At 45.8% G+C, this 23,392-nt stretch overlaps 1 protein-coding gene across 50 annotated transcripts in view; it reads left to right on the top strand.

Annotated features, from left to right (window-relative positions):
• Window positions 1-23,392, top strand: part of SRGAP3 (SLIT-ROBO Rho GTPase activating protein 3) — a 393,430-nt gene that overhangs the window by 242,229 nt on the left and 127,809 nt on the right. For 48 of the 50 annotated variants that reach the window (XM_084989345.1, XM_084989331.1, XM_084989353.1 and 45 more), the window contains one exon: window positions 3,648-3,840. Coding sequence is in view for 23 of the 50 variants with exons in the window: in XM_084989320.1 (XP_084845446.1) it covers window positions 3,648-3,840 (193 nt within the window). In the remaining 27 variants the exon portion in view is untranslated. Of the gene's footprint in view, window positions 1-2,519; window positions 3,329-3,647; window positions 3,841-23,392 lie in introns of all 50 variants that reach the window. The other 2 variants (XM_084989332.1, XM_084989361.1) reach the window with 2 other exon arrangements.

Raw genomic sequence — 23,392 nt, 5'->3', positions numbered from 1 at the left:
TGTATCAATTGTAGATTTTTGGTTTGTAGTTATTCTGAAGTTTTGCTATAAGAGTCTATATATATATGAGATTGTTTTAAGTTGTTGTTCTCTTAATTGCAAGTTCATTTCCAGTGTCCTGCGTTTGTACCCATCTCATCTCATGATTTCTGATTTTGGTGGTATAATTGTGCATGGATGATTTTGTATCTTTACTGTATATATATCTTTACTGGTGAGCCTTGTCATTTGTGGAATTTTTGTTTCCTGTTGCTGTCTTTTCTTTTCTGCCTAGAGAAGTTCCTTTAGTATTTGTTGAAAGGCTGGTTTAGTGTTGCTGAATTCTCTCAGCTTTTGCTTATCTGTGAAGGTTTTGATTTCTCCTTCAAATCTGAATGAGAGCCTTGCTAAGTAGAGTAATCTTGGTTGGAGGTTTCTTCCTTTCATCACGTGAAGGATATCATGCCACTCCCTTCTGGCCTGCAGAGTTTCTGCTGAAAAATCTGCCGATAACCTTATTCGGGTTCCCTTGTATGTTATTTGTTTCTTTTCCCTGGCTGCTTTCAAGATTTTCTCTTCATCTTTAATTTTGGTCATTTTGGTTAACATGTGTCTTGGGGTATTCCTCTTTGGGTTTATTTTATATGGTACTTGTTGTGCTTCCTGGATTTGAGTGAGTGGTTCCTTTCCCATGTTAGGGAAGTTTTTGGCTATTATCTATTGGAATATTTTTTCTGTCCCCTTCTCTCTCTCTTCTCCTTCTGGCACCCCTATAATATGGATGTTGGTGCGTTTAACGTTGTCCCAGAGTTCTCTGAGACTCTCTTCATTTGTTTTCAATCTTTTTCCTCTTTTCTGTTCTGCATCCATAATTTCCACTAATCTGTCCTCCACCTCACTTATTTGGTCTTCTGCCTCCTGTATTCTGCTGTTGGCTGCTTCTAGTGAATTTTTTTTTTATACTGTTTTTTTTTTCTGAATTTTTTTTTTATTTTTTTTATTTTCCCACTGTACAGCAAGGGGGTCAGGTTATCCTTACATGTATACATTGCAATTACAGTTTTTCCCCCACCCTTTCTTCTGTTGCACCATGAGTATCTAGACAAAGTTCTCAATGCTATTCAGCAGGATCTCCTTGTAAATCTATTCTAAATTGTGTCTGATAAGCCCAAGCTCCCGATCCCTCCCACTCCCTCCCCCTCCCATCAGGCAGCCACAAGTCTCTTCTCCAAGTCCATGATTTTCTTTTCTGAGGAGATGTTCATTTGTGCTGGATATTAGATTCCAGTTATAAGTGATATCATATGGTATTTGTCTTTGTCTTTCTGGCTCATTTCCCTCAGTATGAGATTCTCTAGTTCCATCCATGTTGCTGCAATCTAGTGAATTTTTTTATTTCAGTTATTGTATTTTGCACCTTTTCTTGTTTAAGTTTTATATCTTGTATCTCTTTGGTCAGTGTTTCCTGTAAGTTCTCCATCTTTGCTTCCAGTTTATTTCCAATGTCTTGCATCATCTTCAGCATCAACAATCTAAAGTCTTTTTCCTGGAGGCTGAGAATCTTCTCATCACTTAGCTGATTTTCTGGGGTTTTTCCTTTCTCCCTCATCTGAGTTATAGTTCTCTGTCTCTTCATTTTTATAGGTTTTTGGTGAGGTGACCTTTTTACAGATAATAGAGTTGTAGCCTCTATTCCTTCTGGTGTCTGCCCCCCCTTGTGGCAGAAGTCAGTATGGGGTCTTTCTGTAGGCTTCCTGATGGGAGGAGCTGATGCCTGCCCTCTGGTAGGTGGAGCTGATTCTAATCCCTCTGGTGGGTGGGGCTTAGTCTCTGGATGGGATTAGAGGCAGCTGTGTGCCTGAGGGGTCTTTAGGTAGTCTGTTTGCTGAGGGGAGGGGCTGTGATCCCACCTGGGTTGTTGTTTGCCCTGGGGCTTCTCAGCTCTGACTGATGGATGGGGCCAGATTTTCCCAAAATGGCCACCTCCAGAGAAAGGTATGCTGCTGAATATGAATATTCCCGAGAGCTTTGCTTTCAATGTCCTTCCCTCACAACAAGCCACATTCACCCCTGTTTTCCCAGGATGTCCTCCAAGAACTGTAGTCAGATTTGACCCAGATTCCTAAGGAGACTTTGCTTTGCCCTGGGACCCAGTGCACATGGAAGTCTGTGTGCGCCTTTTAAGAATGGGGTCTCCGTTTCCCCCAGTCCTGTGGAGCTCCTGCGCACAAGTCCCACTGGCCTTCAATGCCAGATGCTCCAGGGGATCTTTCTCCCAGTGCCAGATCCCCACACGTGAGAGTTTGATGTGGGGCTCAGAACTCTCACTCCTGTAGGTGAGTCTCTGTGAACCAGTTAGTTTCCAGTCTGTGGGGCTTCCCGCCTGGGAGGTATGGGGTTGTTTATATCACGAAATCGCCCCTCCTACCTCTTGATGTGGCCTCCTCTTTTTCTTCTGGAGTAGGATATCTTTTTTAAGGTTTCCGGTCCATTTGGGTGGAGATTGCTCAGGCTTTAGTTGTGAATTTTGTTGTTTTTAGGAGAGAAGTTGAGTTCCAGTCCTTCAAGAGGCCCATTTATGCAGGAGGAATTGGACATCTCAGGCACTGGCTTAACAACTTGTAGAGTCCACTGGGGAAGAATCCAGAGATTTGGGTGAATTTGTGATGAGGTTTGGGGCCAGGTGGTGGGTGGCCTGGAATTCCATACTAAGGAGTTGGACTTAATACTCAGACAGGGTTGGGGGAGGAGGGGGAGGCTTGGGGTGTTTTGAGCAGGAAGCTAGTGTGAGCAAAGTAGTGTGGGGAGACTGGTTTATTGAACAGCTTATAGGTGGCAAGGAAAGGGTTGTGCATGGAGAGGGCAGCAATGACAAAACCACTGTGATTCAGCCATGATTTTTATCTCTAGCCCCTGTTTTTGAACTTTTGCCCTGGTTGCAAAAGACCTGGTTTTCTCTGTCAGTATTTCCTGAAGTCTGGGATACATTCTCTGGTGGTACCTGAGATGTTAATGCATGGATCTCAGTTTAATTCAAAGTGGAACACAGACATTGCCTTAAGTGACCCTGAAACCGACAGGTAAATGGCATCCTGCTCAGCCCTCTCTCAGTCCTGACTATATCCGGAGAAAGTCTGTCTTTAATTCTTCTCTTTTTCCCATTTTTCTCCTGTTGATGGAAGCTGAGCACCTTAGGCTTAGAGCTTTTGGTAAGCAGTAGTTTCTAGAGAGAATTTTATGAAATCTTTTATGAAATCTTTGTTTTTGTTATATCCATTTTATATGTAGCAGGATGGCAAGTGGCCCTAGTTTTACCCTTGATGTGATGACATTAAGCTGTTCATTTTAGGTAAGTTCTTTTCAGTAAGAAGAGTGAGCGAATGCACTAGATCATATGTTTCTTATGTATGATGGTGGTGTGTGGATATGGCCAAAATCATGCTGGTGATGTACGTGCTTCAACTTTGGGAAACATTGGGTTAGACTGTGTGGCAAACTCAGGCATGTGACAAATCATTATCCCAATGCCTAGAGAGGCTCCAGATGGTAGGGTGGTAGGGAGGGGGCTGCTGGAATTGCAGTGCCTGGACCAGTGGCACTGGGTGAGCTGGATGGGTCCCTCTGCTGTCCCCACTACACCTAACAGCCTGCTCTTGCTCTGCCCGCAGAGATACGCACGCAGCTGGTGGAGCAGTTCAAATGCTTGGAGCAGCAGTCCGAGTCGAGGCTGCAGCTGCTCCAGGACCTCCAGGAGTTTTTCCGCCGGAAAGCCGAGATCGAACTTGAGTATTCCCGCAGCCTGGAGAAGCTGGCTGAGCGCTTTTCCTCCAAGATCCGCAGCTCCCGGGAGCACCAATTCAAGTGAGAAGGAGCCAGGGGCTTGGGGCGGTGGGGAGCAGTGCTGGAGGAAAAGCAGAAAGGAGGCAAGGACTCACTGGGGGTGGGTGGTGTGCTTTTAAGGCCTTGGGGTCTGCAGCTGACTTACATCTCCAAGCCTCAGTCTTCCTCAGTGTAAAGTGAAGATAGAGAGTTCCTACCCATAAAGATGCTGAAAGGAATACATGAGGGACCCAAGAGAAGTGCTTGTCACAGACAATAAATGCTCAATAAATTTTTATTATTATCCCACCAGGCACCGTGCCAGCCTCCATTTGGGCCAGGGTGACACCCAACCTCCTTTTGGGACATCCTGACTCTACCTAGTTCTCTTTTATCTGGGGCTCAGCCAGCCCATGTGTGATTCCTTCAGCACGATGACTTCAGAATTTCTTCTCCATGGTTCTGATGCTCAAAGCAGTTCTCTTCATTACTCCTCTGGAGGACAGGGCTAGGCTTTTAACCTGCCTTAGTTGCTTGTTTACATACACATACCCTCCAGGTCCTAATTTCTCACACCCCAAGCTCTGATTTCACTGAGGGAGGCTCCTGGGCAGGCACCTAGTTGTATCTTCTGGCTACAAATGCCTCCTAGCTTGGAGCCTGTAGGGCCAGCGGCTAAGTACAAGCTGGAGCTGGGACCTTGCTGGGGCATGTCCACCCTGCATCTGTCCCTCCTCTACCGTGCTCCCCAGATGTCCCCCCTCCATGGGGCATCTCTCCATGGGATGTCCCTCAAGCCCAGAAGACCAGAAACCTGCTTCATTCTGTCTGCACTGTTCCTCTTTCCTCTGAGTTCCATCTCTTTTTTCCCCTCGTACATGGGTTTAAACTAAAATACACATTACATAAAAGTTAGCACTTTAAACATTTTGAATGTACAGGTGTGTGGCATTTAATACATTCATACCCTTGTGCAGCCATCACCATCATCCATCCCCAGAACTTTTTATTTTACAAATATGAAACTCTGCACCCTGTCAATGATGCCCTGATCCCCTCTTCCTCTGCCCCTGGCACCCACCATTCTACTTTATTTCTCTGTAAGTCTGACTGCTCCAGAGACCTCATATTAGTGGGATAACACACTATTTATCCTTTTGTCACTGGCTTATTCTACTTTGCAAAATGTCCTGAAGGTTCACCCATGTTGTCATATGTGTCAGAATTTCCTTCCTTTTCAAGGCTGAATAATATTCCATTGTGTGTAAAGACCACACTTTGTTTATCCATTCCTTTGTCAATGGTCAGTGGCTTCCACCTTCCTCTGTATGTTTTTTTGCATTCTTCTCTGGCCAGGGAATGCTCTTCCTTTAAATCCTCCTACATACCTCCTTTAATTGGTGCCTCGGCATTCAAATACTCACGTTTGTGCCTTCTTCCTTTGACATTTGGGGAGAAGAAATTTCTTTATTAAAGGGCAAAAATTTATTACACATTTGCAAATACCATGCATGTTTTTCCTTCCAGTCTCATCTATTCAAATTTTCATTCCAAGAGGATGCTTCTGTTAACTTCCTCCCAGGCACTATCTGGGCCCTTTCATGAATAATCTCATTTTTACTGATTTTTTTTTTTTTTTGGAGAATGTGTGTACTTTTTTCAATGAAAAAAGTAAAAGTGTTCGTTGTACACAATTTAGAAAATGCAGGAAAGTAGAAGAAAAAAATCACAGTTCTATCACAGAGAAGCTCACATTTTGGTGCCTTTTCTCACCCATCTTTTAATAACAATGACAATGATAACATTAACTGAGCACTTACTTTGATCCAGGTGGGTATTAGCACCCCACCTTAGAGGTGAGGACAGCGAAGCTGTGACTCAGCGGCTTGTGTAAACCTGTCTATGGACCAATTGTTAGAAAGTAACAGATTTGAACCTTCGCTCTCATTCTGCCTTCTTGGCCTGAGATAAGAAAGGGTTTGGATGGAGTCTGAGACCAGCCATGGACGCTGAATACTCTCCTAAAACCACAGACACAGACACATGTGCAGAAACCCATGTCTCTGGCTGAGCTGTCCTGGGAGCCATCGTGGGGCAGTGTGATCCAGCTGGAGCCTCAGCTCCTGCCCCTCCCCTTCCTCTTCGCTTGGAATCAGCTCCCTTCCTATTCTCAGTGTGAACATGGGGGAGGGGGGAAAGGGGTACTGTGGAAGTATGGGCGGGGGTCCCCTGTTCCCTTGCATGGCCTGTAATGAGCTCAGTCAGCCCCTCATGGGTTCATTAACAGAGGCCACCAGACAGAACAGGAGCCCAGCTGGCAGCCGGGCCAAGCAGGCTGCTGGACACACTATGAAAGTCTAATTAGGGTGTGGCCCAGGCCAGTGCAGCTGCTGCCAGCCCTCTGCGCAAGGCTAATGCATCGGCAGGGCCCCCAATGGCTTTTGGGAGCAGGAGTCTCCAGGGGATGCTTGGGATTGCCCTTTGACCCTAGAGCCAAGCAGCGCTGACCCCTGGCTGCTTCTTATTTGGAGCTCTGTGCACAGATCTGTGCTGTGTTCTGGCTGGCCCCTTTGTCCTGGCTATCCAGGAGCCTTGTCCTGCTATCTTGTAGACTTTATTAAGAGTGTCCACATATCTGCCAGATAGCCTCTCAGGGTGTGGGGACCGAGGCCAAGATCTGGTCATTTTATTCCTGTTACACTGAGCCCGGTGCCAGGTAGAGGTGGGGTGTTGGTGAGTGAGCCTGAGGAAGGGAGGAAGAAAAGGAGGAAGGAGATTTACTTGGTTTATAAAGTTCACTCTGGCTAAGAGATTTGTTTCAGAGAGGGAATTGATTTGACAAAGCTCTCACAGCAAATTAGTGGCAAAACTGGGATGGGCACAGTCGTAGTCCATTTGGGTTGCTATTACAAAGTACCATTGACAGGGTGGCTTATAAATAGAAACGTACTTCTTATAGTTCTGGAGGCTGGAAGCTGGAGATCAGGCTGCTGGCATGGTGAGGTTCTGGTGAGAGTCCTTCTGTGGCTTGTGGACCATTGGTTCTCCCCCCTCATGAGCTCATCTAACCTAATCACCTGCCAAAGGCTCTACCTCCTAATACCATCACACTGAGAGCAGTGTATCAACATGTGACTTCCATGGGGCCATTGGGCATCAGTCTGGCTTATGGTTTGTTGAGTGGATGAATGAAGGTCAGGTAGTAATTAGAGTGGCCCTGGGCTGGGGGTGATAGGAGGTAGGGAAGGAAGGGGACATTTGTCTTCTGGTTGCATTAGGAGCTTGGGGAGGCCATTTGGATGAAGGGCCAGCTACTCTCGTACCTGGCTCAGGCACAGGGTTGCTGAGAAGACAGTGTAGACTTTATAGTGGCCTCCTTCACTGGGGAATTGGGACCACAAAGCTGAGCATTGGTTTCCAGAGTGTTCTGACCAGCAGCTGGGGCATCCTGCAGAGACTTGTCAGAAATGCAAAACCTGTGGCCTCCCCGAGACCCGCTGAATGAGAAGCTCTGGGAGTGGAACCCAGCAATCTGTGTTTTAACAAGCCTTCCAGAGGATTCTGATGACCATTCACATGGAAGAATTGCCCAGTATGATGACTTTCTAGAGGCTAAATTTTTTACAGTTCACTTTTAGGCTTTGCTGGCCTTCCAGGCCTCTTGTCTTCCCCAGCATCAAACCATAACTCACCTCCCTCTTGCAGCTGGGCCTCGCTTGGGCCTGCCTTGTCCTTTTCAAGGCCTTGAGTGGGGATCCCTTTCTTAGCAGGAGTGTGGCATGGAAGGTGGCACATGGGGATCTTAAAACCTGCCTCTTGGTGTAGATGGATGTCCTTGAAACAAATTGGGTACTTCAAGGAAGCCAGATGTTTCCTGGAACTAAGACTTTTTCTTCCTCCAGAAAAGTGTTTTCTCAAACTCCATTACTTTGGGATGTCTAGTTGAGGGGTGGGGGCAAAGAGAGAAAAGAAAGGATTATATACTCCATACCCCTTAGAGGTTCTCAACACACATTAGTGTATGGGAAGCTCTGAGAAATTTTGCAATAAGTAAGCCTGTTAACTTCTTTCTCAAAGCTACTTGACTTCTTTCTGAAGGCTATTTGACCATAGAATTCTCTCTCCCCTATAATATTGATCAACATTTTACCAAACCAGCACTCCTTGGGACCCAGTTCGAAAGCCCTGTTGAGACAAACTCTGGATTCCCTTCTGGAATGTTCACACTGCAGGTAAATAGTGCTTTGTGTGGGAGATGACAGAGCCCCCTTCTATTCTGACTCTCTTTGTTTTTGAGTCCCCTGACTTTCCAGGGGATATACCTGACAAAAATGCTCTCTCTGGAAGGTTAAGTGTTGGTTGCTGATATTTGGACAGCTGTGGGAAAAAGCAATAGGGAATTCTATTCAAATATGTTTAAAATGAGGGAAGTCAGAGTGTGGCAAGAGCTGGGAGGTGCTTAGCCAGTGAATAATGCTTCTCTGTGCAAAGGGGGTTTAGAGTACCTCTTAGCTTCATGGAGCAGTTGAAAGGGAGAATTCAGTTAGCAACTAACTTGACTGTCAAGAAAATGCTTCTTTGGGGGGATAAAACATCACAGACTTTTTGTTTCCACAGATGTAGCATTTCCCTAAAAAGAGGCTGTAATTTAGACTTAGCCTTCCAGGTGGAATCCTGAGGAGAGAAACACTTTTTTAGTGAATAAATGGAGCCTGTAAATGTGCTCAGACTGAGGAGGGGATGATGGGGGAGGTCCTCCAGGTGTGACTCATGTTTCCAGTCATAGCTGCTGCTGTTACTATGACTCCCATCACACCAGTGATACCTTCCAGAGCCAGTATTCTCCTAGGACACTTTGCCAGCTGAATCCTTCCTGATCACTCTGTGTCTGTGCTGTGCAGGTCATTTAATCTTTCAAATACCCCCACAGCCATATAACTGCATGTCAAATGCTCTACTGGATGGCTTATATGCATTGTCTCATTTAACCTTCATGGTAGATGTTGGGATCTTTGAGGCAGGTACCATCTCTGTCTTTTTAGCTGAAAACATTGAGGTTTTGAGAAATCAAATAATTTGTCCAGAGAGATACAGCTCGAGCAGATAAGTGGCAGAGCCAAGATTCTAATCATGGTTTAGCTGGCTCCAGAATGCAAAAATGCTCCTAGCTGCTTGACCCTGGGTATGTCCCCTCATCTCTCTGTGCTGGCTCAGTTTTCCTGAGAGTCACCAATCAGCCCAGACCAAGTGTGGGCATCAGAAGCTCCCCTCTTCTCCTGCTGGTCAGCTCCCCAGGGCCAGCTCAGAGCTCACCTCCTCCAAGAAGCCCCTGCTGCTGGACCCAGGCCCACAGAGAGCTGCTCCTCCCCTGGCCTCCCATGGTGAGCTGTATGTCACTCTCCTTGGTTGCAGGTCAGATTATCAAGGAATGACCAGTTCATATGTGTGCTTCACCCACTCCAGCCTGCCAGCTGCTTGAAGGCAAGGGTCCATTTCTAGTCGCTCTTTCCTCTCTCCTTTCTTCCCTCCTTCCCCTTATCCCTCTCTTTCTCTATCTCTCCTTCTCTCTCTCTGATATACAGTAGAAGTTCTATCAATTTTTTTTGAATGAATAACCAAAAAAGACCAAAGCATGACCAAATGCTTTCTTCAAATACTTGAAGGAACTAGACTTTGCTTGAGTGACTGCAGAAGGAAAGAAGTCATGTCCAATGAAAGCATTTTCAGAAAGCAGAATGTAACTCAACCTTGAGAATGTTCTAGTAGCCAGAGCTGTCCATCAAGAAAAGCTGCCTTGGGAGGTGTGTGTCTCCAATCCATGCAGGTGTACACACAAAGGCCGGAGGTTTTAGGGGCACATTTCTGTAGTGAAGGCTGCTCAGACCAGATTGGTATTCCTCACAATCGGGGAGGGGTCATTGGGAGCACATGGGTGGTAAATCCAGACTGATCTTTTCAATTCTCTTTCAGTCTTTGTGGTTACAGTTTGGTTCTAGTGTATCCTAACACCTTTCTCATCTCCCTTTAACAAATAGGCAACAGACCTTGGGCATTAGCTTCTGCCTAGGACTGAATGATACTGTTTTGTTTTCCTTGAACCTGCTTTTTGAGTGACCTTCTATTTAGGGCAAGTGATGTTGGTTTTTTAAAATTTTATTTTAACTAAGACTAGGGGGAGTTCCCATCGTGGCTCAGTGGTTAACGAATCCGACTAGGAACCATGAGGTTGTGGGTTCAATCCCTGGCCTCACTCAGTGGGTTAAGGATCTGGTGTTGTGGTGAGCTGTGGTGTAGGTCACAGATGCAGCTCGGATCTGGTGTTGTTGTGGCTGTGGTATAGGCTGGCAGTTGTAGCTCCGATTAGACCCCTAGCCTGGGATTCTCCATATGTTGCGGGTACAGCCCTAAAAAAGACGAAAGACACACCCACAAAAAAAAAAAAAAAAAAAAACTAGGAAAAGTCCTTTGTAAAAACAGTCATTAAGTAAAAAGAGACAGTCAGCAGGGAGGTATGAAGTGGTGGCAGCGTGCGGGTGGCAGTAGTCCTGAAGCCAGTGTGAGGCAGCCTGAGGGCCCCTGCCAGCTCTCCTGGAGAGCGAACGTCTTTCTCCCCCACTCTCTCATCCTCCACTTCTGTTTTCATGACTGGGAAGGACTTTAAGGCAGCTTCTTGAGTGGTCCTTGTGAAGCTATAGCCCCTTTTTCTCCTTCCAGTTTTTCCTTCTGCCCCCACCCCCTCAAATCCAGAACCTGATTTCAGTTTTCTGGAATCCTCAGAGACTATAATCGGCAACTTCCGAAGTGTTAACTAGGACGAGAGTCATTTATATTTGGATATGCTTGATATACATGTATATCTGCATATCATTTAAATTTTATTCTGCATATCATTTAAATTTTATTCTAAAATGAAAAATAAATGTTGTAATAAAGATTTTAACAAGCAGTAATATACAGAGGGTATAGTTTTGACTCAATTCCATTAAGCAAAGAGGATAATAATGACTTTCCATCTTACACTTTGCAAAGTGCCCCTCTCCCCCAGCCTGTAACTGCTTAAATCCTCTCACGAATCCTGGTGGGGCCCAGGGAGTCAGGGAAGTGTCACCATCCCCATATGACAGGCAAGGGACCTGAAGGCCAGCCAGGGTGGGCCTGGCTTAGGATCCCCCACTGGGCAGTGAAAGGGCTGGCCCAACAGCTGTGGATCAGAGCCCTTCCTCTGCCTGTGCTGTACACATCCTGTGATTCACTCATTTTACTGGTAGATAAACCAAGGCAAAAGGGTCTTGCAGGGAGTGAGAAGATGAGGGTGGCCAGATGTTGCCTAATGAGGCAGGGATTTTTGTTCTAGTGTGAAGAATACATGCAACAAGTCAAAAGGGAGCTCAGGAGCAGTGCTCAGAAGCACTGCTGAACACCAGACCCAGTGCTCCTTCACTTCAAGGTGTGAGGAACAAGGGAGTGAATAATTCTGCCTCAGGGCATAGGGGGAGTCTCTGGACCATTGGCACTAGGCCTTGAAGTGCACATAAGAGCTTCCTGGGGGAGAAGGTAGTAATGGCAGGAGGAAAACCAGCAATTGTAGCCAACCTACCATGGGCTGTACATCTGCACACATCAGCCATTGGATTTCCCCAGTTGCCTAGTGAGGTGCTGCTGGTAATAATAGGGATGCCAGTCATAATTAGTATTATTATCAGATGCTGGGTTTGATGCTAAGAGCGTCTCTTGAATTACCTCATTTAATCCTTAAAGCGCCACTGTGAGGGGGTGTATTGAATCTTATAGGTAAGGAAAGAAAAGTTTTAACTGATTTCCTAAGTTCACCCAGCTGATGAGGGGAAGAACTGGTATTTGAACCCCAGACTTTGACTCCATTGCACTTCAGCGTGGGTAAAGCTGAACCTGCTTCTGCCAGGTGAACCAATGGGTGTAGTTCTTTCCCTTGGGAATGGCTGTCTCAGGGCTGGCATCAGCCAAAGACAGCTTCTAGTCAGTGGATTTCAGCTGCATGAAGGGGCTGCCCTGCCCTGCAATCTCAGGCCCATTGTAAGACACCAACCCCTCACCTTGACAGCTGCTCTGCTTCCCCCCTGGCTTTCCTACCCATTGATTCTATCACCGGCCCACTCAAAACCTTCATTCGGCCTTGACCTACAAAGTCCTTTTGGCTCTTCCCATCCTGCTTTCTCTTCCACCTCGCCCTGCATTACCCCAGCCTGAGCCAGATAGAACTTCTTTCAGCCCTGGAGCACCCATGTCCTGTCTGACCTCAAGCTTCGCACTCAGTCTTCCTGCTGCCTGCAGGATGCACCTGTCTTTACGTTGCCACCTGGCAAACTCTTACTGTACTTGTTTCTGTGATTCCCCATCCACCCTGATGCAGAATTAAGTACTCCCTCCCTCCCTCTCTCCCTCCTCTGGGATCCCCTTCCTCACACAGCATAACATAGCAGACATCTGTTACTCTCCCCTGCTCAGCCTCCCTCCCTTCTTTTCATAACAAGACCAGATTTTCCCCTGGGGAATCATCCCTGAACAATGGTGAGCCTGTGCCCAGGATTGCGTCTGCTTGGCCACAGAGCTTTAATCCAGCGACATGCAATTCCAGGACTTTAGCTTGAACAATGGGAAAGTCTCTCTTTTTACTGGGATTGCTAGCAGTGGGGGTACTTTCGGTTTGGAGAAGAACTGCCAGGGAGTGAAGCCAGCACAGAGAGGGGAAAGCAGAGCCAAGAGATAGAGAAAGACCAGGTCCTGTTGACATCCTTTGAGCCCCTGGATGCAGCTATGCCTGAGACCAACAACCTCCTATTCCTTTACATTTTTTTTCCAACTAAAAAATTTCTTGTTTTGGCCATGCCTACAGCATATGGGAGTGCCCAAGCCAGGGACTGAACCAAGCCACTGCACTGACAATGCTGGATCCTCAACCAACTGTGCCATAAGGGAACTCCTAAAATTTCTAATCTTTAAAATTTTTCTTCCTCCCATTACTACCACTTTTGCTTAAGCCAGTCTGAAGTGAGTTTTTCTGTCACTTCAACTATGTGTTCTGATCCATAATAATAATAATTCTTGGTTTGCATTAATTTAAGCTACTAGATTGTGAGCCTTCTCAAGGCTCATCCTTGAGGAGTCATCTTTTTAATCCTCTGTGGCTGGACAGTACCTAGCACATCACAGATACTCGAAAGATATTAGGAGAGAGAGTGAATGAATGAATGAATGAATGAGATTCTGCTAGGGGCTATGGAGGTATACAAGGAAATATAAGAGATGGTTCCTGACTTCAAGAAGCTTATGGAATAAGAGATGAAACAAGCCCACATGTGTGAAGGACAATTGGTGGGTAATGAGTTGAGTTAAATAACAAGATAAAAGATGTCATCCAGAAGTAACTGTATGAGAAAATTAAAATGAGAAGTTCAGAGAGAACATTCTGTGGATCTCAGATGATCCCTGGAGGAAAGACTCTTGAAGGCTCTAGACCTTGATGAGGGGAATTTTGCTGCATGCAGTGAAGAGGGGAAGGCATTTCACTTGAGTGAAGAGTTTGCTGAGATGCCCCCGAGGCAGGAATGCATGTGACTCAGGAAGAGCTAACCCGTTTCCCAGGTTTCAGCAGCTTCACATCCCTGTCTTTAAACTGCACGCATGAGAGGGTAGAGAATAGCCATTCACTGCTATCATTTTTGCACTTCTTGTTAGGGGTTATCAAATATATAAGTTAGGGAATTTGGAAAAAATCCTTTATCAGGTCATGTGTATACATTTGGTTTTGAAAAATATGGTCACTGTTGTCACAGAGGTCTGAAAGGTCCTCACTGGCCACTCTGTCCCTTACCCACCTATTCGATAGATGAGACAGTAAAGCCTCAGAGAGGCAGAACCACAACCTCAAGGATACTCAGTCAATTAGCAGCAGAGCCACAACCCAAAATATACTCTCCAACTTCCAGTATAGTAGCCTTGGATTCCTTAGGGGAAAAAGATAGGTAAATGAAGAAATCCATTCCGGGCTCAGGGCTTCACCCACTGCCTGGAGCAAAGAGGGGGTTAAGGGAGAGGTCACGTGAGGCCAGTGGCAGATTGTATAGGCCCTAAATTCAGCTGAGGGGGTCACACTTCATCCTCCATGTCATAGGTCCATTTGCTTCTCTCATGGACCACAAGCAAGATGCCCGAGTGACCACATAAACCCTCCTCAGACTCATGATCCATTTGGGTTGCAGCCTATTATGGGTTAAACTGTATCTCCAAAAGTTCACGTGTTGAGGTCCTCAACCCCCAGTACCTCAGTGTGACCTTGTTGGGAAATAGGGTCTTTTCAGAGGGAATCAAGTAAAGATGAGATCATTGCAGTGGGCCTAATCCAACATGACTGTCCCTATAAAAGAAGGAGGAATTTAGACATAGACACATCCAGGGAAAACATCATGTGAACAAGAAGACAGGGCTGGGGGTAATGTGTCTACATGCTGGGGAACATCAGAGATGGCCAGCACACTGCCTGAAGCTGGGGCAGGGCCGTGGAGCAAAGTCCTACCCTCAGGAGGAACCAACCCTCCTGATGTCCAGATCTCAGACTTCCAGCCTTCAGAACTGGGAGGCGATACATTTCTGCTGCTTTAGCGTCATCTGTGGTGCTTTGTTACAGCAGCCCTGTGTCCAGCAATATGCGGCCCAAGCGCTCATCCTGTCCTTCCAGGCCCTGGTCCCTGCTGCCTCTCTGGCCCTGTCTCCACCCCTATCCATCTTCTCTGCACACAGAGCCGTCACGCTGACCACCGGGAATGTGTTCCCTTCTCCCTAGGCCACAAGAAAGCCTATCCATTTTTTCTTGCCCCAACTCATCCTTCTGGGCACTTTCACCTCTCAGCTAATTGTTTTCCCAGCCCTGCCTGGCATCAGAGAAACAGTGGAGAGTGAGCAAGACATATGTGAGCTAGAAAGGGTTCAAAGAAACAAAAAGTAAATGGACAGGATGAGTGTCAGGCGTGGTAGTGCTGGAATAACAATAAAATAAAGTGTGTGCTAGAGACTGGGGAAGGCCTCAACAAGGAGAAGCACCTCAGCTAAGGTCTTAGAGACAAGAAGGACTCCCTCCCCTATTTATAGACTCTGGAGGCACCATGCATTTCTCCTTCATAGCTCCTATCACCTATGTCATTTCCTATTTACTTATGCAATTATTTGGTTGTCATCTGAGGCCCCTCCTGAACTGTGAGCTCCATAAATCAGAGAGCATGACTCATTTTCCTTACTATTGTCTTGCAAAAAAGATGGCATCCAGTTAATATTTGCAGAATTAATGATTCATGCTCCTAGCAAGGACAATGAATTCCAAATCCTGCTCGGGGCAATGTAGGTAGCAAAAGGTTAAGCACACTTTTGGGGCTCTGGAACTAATTGAGGTCATGATTTTCAGAGGCAGCTTTTTGGTAGCTGCCCAAGAAAGCTCAGTGCAAGACCTGGGAATGTTCTAGAAGGGAGCAGGAACCCAGAGGCAGGCCTTTGGCATCTTGGGGACAGTGTCAATTGCAGGAGCTTCCCTTCCCTCCAGAGGGACCACCATCCCAGGCCAGTGGATTTGGATTCACCTGCAACATTGGGCTCAGCAGGCCTGGAAATAGGTTCTGCTTGCTAAGTGGAATTTTCTGGTCCCCAGCTGGGAAGCAGGAGAAGCTGGCTCACTGCGGATTTCATTTTCCTAACTCACCAGCTTGGCAAGGCCTCACTTCTCTAGCTGCAATCACTTGGAGCTTCATACTCAGCTCCCCTAGCCAAAGAAAGAAAGCTGTGACTCACCAGAAATTGTCGTTGCTATTTTCCGGCTGTAAAAAAGAAAATATATACATATAGATGTGAAAGTTCTCAATTATACCTTAGCTCAGCAGCTTCCACCTGCTGTGTAGACACAGGAATGCAAGACTGGAAAACAGAAAGGCCCTCAAGATGTACCATAGAGGACAGAGCGTCTGCCCAGGTTCACTCTGACATCTTCTAGAATTGTGGCCGCAGCAGGAAAAGATGGCTGTGAGTGTGGAGAGCTGGGTCTCAGGTCAAAGGGGTCCTGTTTTCAGAAGGGACAAGTAACCTCTTGAAAAGAGGAGGCTGGTGTCTAGCTCTGCTATACGTGGCCTGGATGCTGCTTCCCGCATCAGATGGCCAGTAGCAAGGTGATCAGTGCACTGGCCAGAGCTCTGCATTCTCCCTTGTCCTCCTCTGCCTTGTCTCCTGGGCTTCAGCCACACTGGCCTTTAATGCACTAAGCTCCTCTCCACTATTAGCCTTTGCCTATTCTGTTCCCTCTGCCTGAGACCCTCTCCCCTAAGGCCACCCTCCTGGCACCCTTCATCTAGCTCCCCCATCCCTTCCTTGAGAGCTCAGCCAAAAGACCCTTTCTTAGGGACACTTCAGTGACCCCTGGAATCAGCAGGTCCCCTTGTTATGTATCCTCACACACCACACTCTCCCTTCTAGCACTTTCTGTAGCTATGACTCCATCCACATGTGCTGGACTCTCCCAGGGTTATCTGTCTTTCCCACTAGACTGTAGCTCCGTGGAGGCAGGAACTGTGTCTTTTGTGCTCCAGCTTTTATCCCTGGGGACTGGTTCATAGTCAACAAAAATGTATTGAGTGAATGAACGGCAGAATGACCCTGAGTGAATGACCATGGAGCTGTTTTCTGGTGTTTAACACCAAGGTTGATAGTATGGTCTGAGTAGCCAGGCCCCAGGCGTTCAGTGACTGCATATGTAGTCTATGCCTAATTCCCCAGCCCTGTTTCCCACTCTTCCCTCATCACCACAGGACACCCTGCTTCAGCCCCCTCAGCTGTGTTCCAGGCAGTATGGACTCAGGGGAAAGTGCTCCTCCCCACTCCCAAGTCCAGGTGCTGAGAGCCAGGTACTATTTTGGCCAAGGTCACTAATGGCAGCTCTCCAGAGAGCGGTCATCTCTGCCCATGCTTGTGGACAGCCCTCTGACCTTTTAGTATACAAGAGAGCTGGCCCACACGAGGGGAGCCACAGCTAGGAGATGATGGGGAGAGCAGAAGCAGCCTCCTGTGCTGGGGTGGATGGAGGGGTGTGCCTCTGGCTGGATGGCACATCTTGGACAGTGTCTCTGCAGAAAGTGGGCTGGCACCTCATCCCTGTCCTAACCTTCTTCCAGGTCACCGGGGCAGAGGTTGCCTGGAGCTGCCACCTCCCTCCAGCATAGCCTCGCCAGACCTCCTGAGGGTTTGCCCCTTCCTCCCCATGGTCATAGGCATTTCTGAAGCATTCCATGTCATCCCATGGTTTCAGATGTCATCCAAGTGCTTGTTGTTGGCTCCTACAGTTGTCTGTCTAGCCCAGATAGTGCCCTCTGAGTGATGCACAGGCCCCGTAGACTTGCCATGTTCAAGTGGAACTCACCGCCTTCCCTCCCTGCCCCACCGCTGCAGGTGCTAGTCCTCATCTCAGTAAAGGCCGCTCTGCTCTCAGGTGCCCAGGCTGCAAGATTTGGGAGTCATTCTGGACATTGTCTTCTCCTTCCCAACCAGTCAGTTTCTTTTTTTCTTTTTTTTTTTTTGATTGTATTCAGTAATGCTCATTTTAATTTAATCATTATTTGACCCCAAAAAGCTCTGTTTCTTTTTTTTATTACTCAGTGAATTTTTATTACATTTATAGTTGTACAATGATCATCACAACCAAATTTTATAGCACTTCCATCCCAAACCCTCAGTGCATCCCACCACCCCCCAACCTGTCTCATTTGGAAATTAAGTTTTTCAGTCTGTGAGTCAGTATCTGTTCTGCAAAGAAATTCATTGTGTCTCTTTTTAGATTCCACATGTAAGTGGTAACATTTGATGTTGGCGTCTCATTGTCTGACTTCACTTAGCATGATAATTTCTAGGTCCATCCATGTTGCTGCAAACGCCATTATTTCTTTGCTTTTAATAGTTGAGTAATATTCCATTGTGTATATGTCCTACATCTTCTTTTTTTTTTTTTTTTTTTTTTTTTTTTGTCTTTTTGCCATTTCTTGGGCTACTCCCACGGCATATGGAGGTTCCCAGGCTAGGGGTCGAATCAGAGCTGTAGCCACCGGCCTACGCCAGAGCCACAGCAACGTGAGATCCAAGCCGTGTCTGCAACCTACACCACAGCTCATGGCAACGCCGGATCGTTAACCCACTGAGCAAGGGCAGGGACCAAACCCGCAACCTCATGGTTCCTAGTTGGATTTGTTAACCACGGCGCCACAATGGGAACTCCGTCCTACATCTTCTTTATCCACTCTTTGTTGGTGGGCATATAGGTTGTTTCCATGTCTTGGCTGCAGTATATAGTGCTGCAATGAACATTGGAGTATACGTGTCTTTTCGAGTCTTAGTTTTCTCTGGATAGATGCCCAGGAGTGGGATTGCTGGATCAAATAGTAGTTCTATTTTTAGTTTTCCAAAGAATCTCCATACTGTTTTCCCCAGTGGTTGCACCAATTTACACAGCCACCAACAGTGTAATAGGGTTCCCATTTCTCCACACCCTCTCCATCACTTATTGTTTGTAGACTTTTGGATGATGGCCATTCAGGCCAGTATAAAGTGGAACCTCATAATGGTTTTAATTTGCTCTTATGTAATAATTAGTGATGTTGAACCTCTTTTCATGTATTTTTGGCCATCCGTATGTCTTCTTTGGAGAATTGTCTGTTCAGATCTTCTGCGCAATTGTTGATTTTTTTTGTTTGTTTGTTTTTGGTATTGAGCTGCAGAAGGTGTTTATAAATATTAGAGATCAATCTCTTGTCAGTCGCTTCATTTGCAAATATTTTCTCCCATTCTGTGGATTGTCTTTTAGTTTTGTTTAAGGTTTCCTCTTCTCTGCAGAAACTTTTAAGTTTAATTAAGTCCCATTTGTTTATTTTTGTTTTTATTGTCATTACTTTAAGAGGTGGATCTGAGATGATGTTGCTGTCGTTTATGGTGGAGAGTGTTTGGCCTGTGTTTTCCTCTAAGAGTTTTATAGCATCTGGTCTTATATTTAGATCTTTAATCCATTTTGAGTTTATTTTATTTTATTACTCAAATGAATTTATCACATCAGTAGTTATATAATGATCATAACAATCTGGTTTCACAGGATTTCCATCCCACAGCCCAGGCACCTCCCCCCACCCCCCAAACTGTCTCCTCCGGAGACCATAAGTCTTTCAATGTCTGTGAGTCAGCATCTGTTCTGCAAAGAAGTTCAGTCTGTCCTTTTTTCAGATGCGACATGTCAGTGAAAGCATTTGATGTTGGTGTCTCGTGTATGGCTGACTTCACTTAGCATGATAATTTCTAGGTCCATCCACGTTGCTAAAAATGGCTGGTATTTCATTCTTTTTAATGGCTGAGTAATATTCCATTGTGTATATGTACCACCTCTTCTGGATCCACTCCTCTGTCAATGGACGTTTAGGTTGTTTCCATGTCTTGGCTATTGCAAATAGTGCTGCAGTGAACTCTGGAGTACATGTGTCTTTTTGAGTCATGGTTTTCTCTGGATAGATGCCCAGGAGTGGGATTGCTGGATCAAATGGTAGTTCTAGGTTTAGTTTTCCGAGGAATCTCCTTACTGTTTTCCCCAGTGGTTGCACCAATTTACAATCCCACCAACAGTGTACTAGGGTTCCTGTTTCTCCACACCCTCTCCAGCACTTATTGTTTGTAGACTTTTGGATGATGGCCATTCTGGCTGGTGTAAGGTGGTACCTCACAGCAGTTTTGATTTGCATCTCTCTAATAATGAGTGACGTAGAACATCTTTTCATGTGTTTCTTGGCCATCTGTATGTCTTCTTTGGAGAATTGTCTGTTTAGATCTTCTGCCCATTTTTGGATGGGTTTGTTTGTTTTTTTGGTATGGAGCTGCAGAAGGTGTTTATAAATTTTGGAGATGAATTCCTTGTCAGTTGATTCACGTGCAAAGATTTTCTCCCATTCTGTGGGTTGTCTTTTTGTGTTGTTTAGGGTTTCCTTTGCTGTGCAGAAACTTTTCAGTTTGATTAGGTCCCTTTTGTTTATTTTTGTTTTTATTGTCAGTACTCTGATGGGTGGATCTGAGAAGATGTTGCTGTCGTTTATGTTGGAGAGTGTTTGGCCTATGTTTTCCTCTAGGAGTTTGATAGTGTCTGGTCTTATATCTAGGTCTTTAATCCATTTGGAGTTTATTTTTGTGTATGGTGTTAGGGAGTGTTCTAATATAATTTTTTTACATGTGGCTGTCCAGTTTTCCCAGCACCACTTATTGAAGGGGGTATCTTTTCTCCATTGTATTATATTCTTGCCTCCTTTGTCATAGATGAGTTGGCCGTAGGTGCGTGGGTTTAATTCTGGGCTTTCCATCCTGTTCCGCTGATCTATATTTCTATCTTTGTACCAGTAACACATGGTTTTGATGACTGTAGCTTTGTAGTATAGTCTGAAGTCCAGGAGCCTGATTCCTCCAGCTCCATTTTTCTTTCTCAGGATGGCATTGACTAGTCTGGGTCTTTTGTGCTTCCAAACTAACTTTAAAATATTTTGTTTGAGTTCTGTGAAAAATGTCCTTGGTAATTTGATAGCAATTTCATTGAATCTGTAGATTGCCTTGGGTGCTATAGTCATTTTGATAATATTGACTTTTCCAATCCAAGAGCATGGTATGTCTTCCCATCTGTTTGTGTCATCTTTGATTTCTTTCATCAGCATCTTATAGTTTTCAGAGTACGGATCTTTTGTCTCCTTAGGTAGGTTTATTCCTAAGTATTTTATTCTTTTTTGATGCAGTGGTAAAGGGGGATTGTTTCCCTAGTTTCTCTTTCTGCTCTTTTGTTGTTAGTGTATAAAGTTGCAGTTGATTTCTGTGTATTCATTTTGTCTGCAATTTTGCCAAATTCATTGATGAGCTCTTAACAGTTTTTTGGTAGAGTGTTTAGAATTCTCTAAGTATAGTGTCATATCATCTACAGTTAGTGATAGTTATACTTCTTCCTTTCCAATTTGGATTCCTTTTATTTCTTTTTCTTCTCTGACTGCCGTGGCTAGGACTTCCAAAACTATGTTGAATAATAGTGGTGAGAGTGGACATCCTTGTCTTGTTCCTGATCTCAGTAGGAATTCTTTAAGCTTTTCACTATAGAGAATGATGCTAGCTCGGGGTTTGTCATATATGGCCTTTATTATGCTGAGGTAAGTTCCCTCTGTGCCCACTTTCTTAAAGGTTTTTTTTTTTTTAATCAGAAATGAGTATCAGATGAATATTTCTCATAAATGCACCCTGATGAATATTCCCAAAGGTTTTGCTCCCAATGTCCTTCCCCCACAACGAGCCACAGTCACCCCAAGTTTTCCCAGGAGATCCTTTAAGAACTGCAGTCAGATCTGACCCAATTCCTATGGATCCTCTGCTTTGCCCTGGACCCAGTGCACACAAAAGTCTGTATGCACCTTTTAAGAATGGGATTTCCCCTGGTCCTATGGAGCTCCTGTGCACAATCTCCACTGGCCTTCAATGCCAGATGCTCTGGGGGCTCTTTCTCCCAATGCCAGATCCCCAGGCATGGGAACTTGACATGGGGCTCAGAACTCTCACTCCTGTAGGTAAGTCTCTGATACAGTTACTTTCCAGTCTGTGGGGCTTCCCACCTGGGAGGTATGGGGTTGCTTATATCACATAATCACTCCTCCTACCTCTTGATGTGGCCTCCTCTTTGTCTTCTGGGGTAGTATATCTTTTTGCAGGATTCCAGTCCATTTGGTTGTAATTTTGTTGTTTTTATGAGAGAAATTCAGCTCCAGTCCTTCTATTCTGCCATCTAAATTCCATCCCCCCACCCCAAACCTGGGTGTTTCTCGAATCCCTCAGCTTCCCTCTTGGCTCCCTTGAGCCCATCCTGCACACAGAAGTCAGATTAGAATTACAAAGTGGAAGTTTACCCTTCTGTTTCTCTGCTCTTAACCCCTCAGTGGTTCTCCACCAGCCCGAGGGCAAGGCTCCAACTCTCTACTGGGGCTTAAAGGCTCTTGGGTATGTGGCCTATGCCTAATTCCCCAGCCCTGTTTCCCACTCTCCCCCCATCACCCAGGACACCCTGCTTGAGCCCTCTCAGTTGTGTTGAGCTTACCAGCATGCTCTGTCTAGGCCTTTGTTCATCACATTTCTCCACCTAAAAAGTGCTGCTCTGTCAAATTCCATTCTAGCCTTTAGTACTCAGCGTAGAAAGTGTTTCCTTCAGTGACCCATCCATGCTCACCTTTCCACCAGATCTCCTCTGCCCCACGGTCTCCTTCCCATCACTATACTTATGAGGCTGCATGATCATATTTTTCCCTATGTGCCCCCTCATCCGAGTAGAAGGCTTGTGGAAGCAGAGTCTTGCCTGCTGTGGTCACTGCTGCATCCCCAGCATGTCACCTGCCTGGCCTGTACACCCAGAGGCAGATAATGAATGAATAAAAGTCTGGATGAACCGAGGCCTGCATCTTCCTGGCAGCCTCTCACTTCAGCTTGGTGAGCTTGGTTGCTTTTGTGTACATTTCTTCTCCTTGCCTCCGATCATTCTGCCTCCCCAGTAATCCCGTCTGAGGATGTATTGCCTTCTGCCCACAGATTCTGATAAGGAAAGCATCATTTTTTCTTCTTTCTCTTATCCAGTCTCCCTGACCAGGTGACCTAATTAATGGTCCCCAAGCTGTCCCAGCATTTCCATACGTGTTCAAGATATTTTTACTTCATCCTGAAACTGTCTTTCTGGCTATAACTTCCATAAGATTTTCATATTTAATTCCCCGATGCTGTTCAATTCTTGAATCCCAGGCTGAGCTAAGCCCCTGAAGTAATTTTGGTAATAGCTCAATTGTCTCATCTCTCCTTTAATCTTTCTTTTTCCATCACCACCCAGGAAGCAACAGAAATGGGATGTAAAGTATTTTTTGCCCAAATCCACTTCTCTTGTAGTTCTTATCTCGGTTCATGTCATCAGCATCCACCCAGTAGCCTGAGATCCAAACCTCAGAATCACCATCCACTTCTCCCTCTCCCTCCTCCTCTCTATTTCCAGGAAGTCTCCAAGATTATCTGCTCTTTTGGTGAGAAGTCTCTTAAGTCAGGCCTTCTCTGGCCACCACCCAGGCCCCATCATCTCTCATTTCCTGGACTGAGGTCATCTCCTGACTGGTCCTCCTGACCCAGCCCCATGCCAGTGCCCACACCCATTCACCCCTCCACTCATCCGTTGGCTCATCCATTCACCCATCCACACATCCATCCATCATCTCCCAATCTGCCCTCAGTGATCTTTCTAAGACATGCATTGGTTAGATCATACCTCTGCTTAAATGACTTCCATGGCTCCCCACTGCCTTCAGCAGGCATTCTTAACCCTGGCTGCACATTCGAATCTTCTAGAGAATGACCCTGGAGGAGGACAGTGAGCTTAAGAGCCTGAGGGGACCCCAGAAGTTGGTGGAGGCAGGGAGAGGAAGAAGAGGGTCCACTTTCTGTTCTTGCCACTGGATATTTCTAGAACTCATTCAAATATTTCAAACACAGTTGGTTGAGAATTTCT

Source organism: Sus scrofa, chromosome 13 (genome assembly GCF_054392235.1).
Source record: "Sus scrofa isolate SSC_HxYL_T2T_F1_AM1 chromosome 13, Sscrofa_HxYL_maternal_Yorkshire_Landrace_v2.0, whole genome shotgun sequence".
Taxonomy (NCBI): domain Eukaryota; kingdom Metazoa; phylum Chordata; class Mammalia; order Artiodactyla; family Suidae; genus Sus; species Sus scrofa.
Note: the sequence above shows the minus strand (reverse complement) of the source record. Positions and strands in the feature narration are given on the sequence as shown.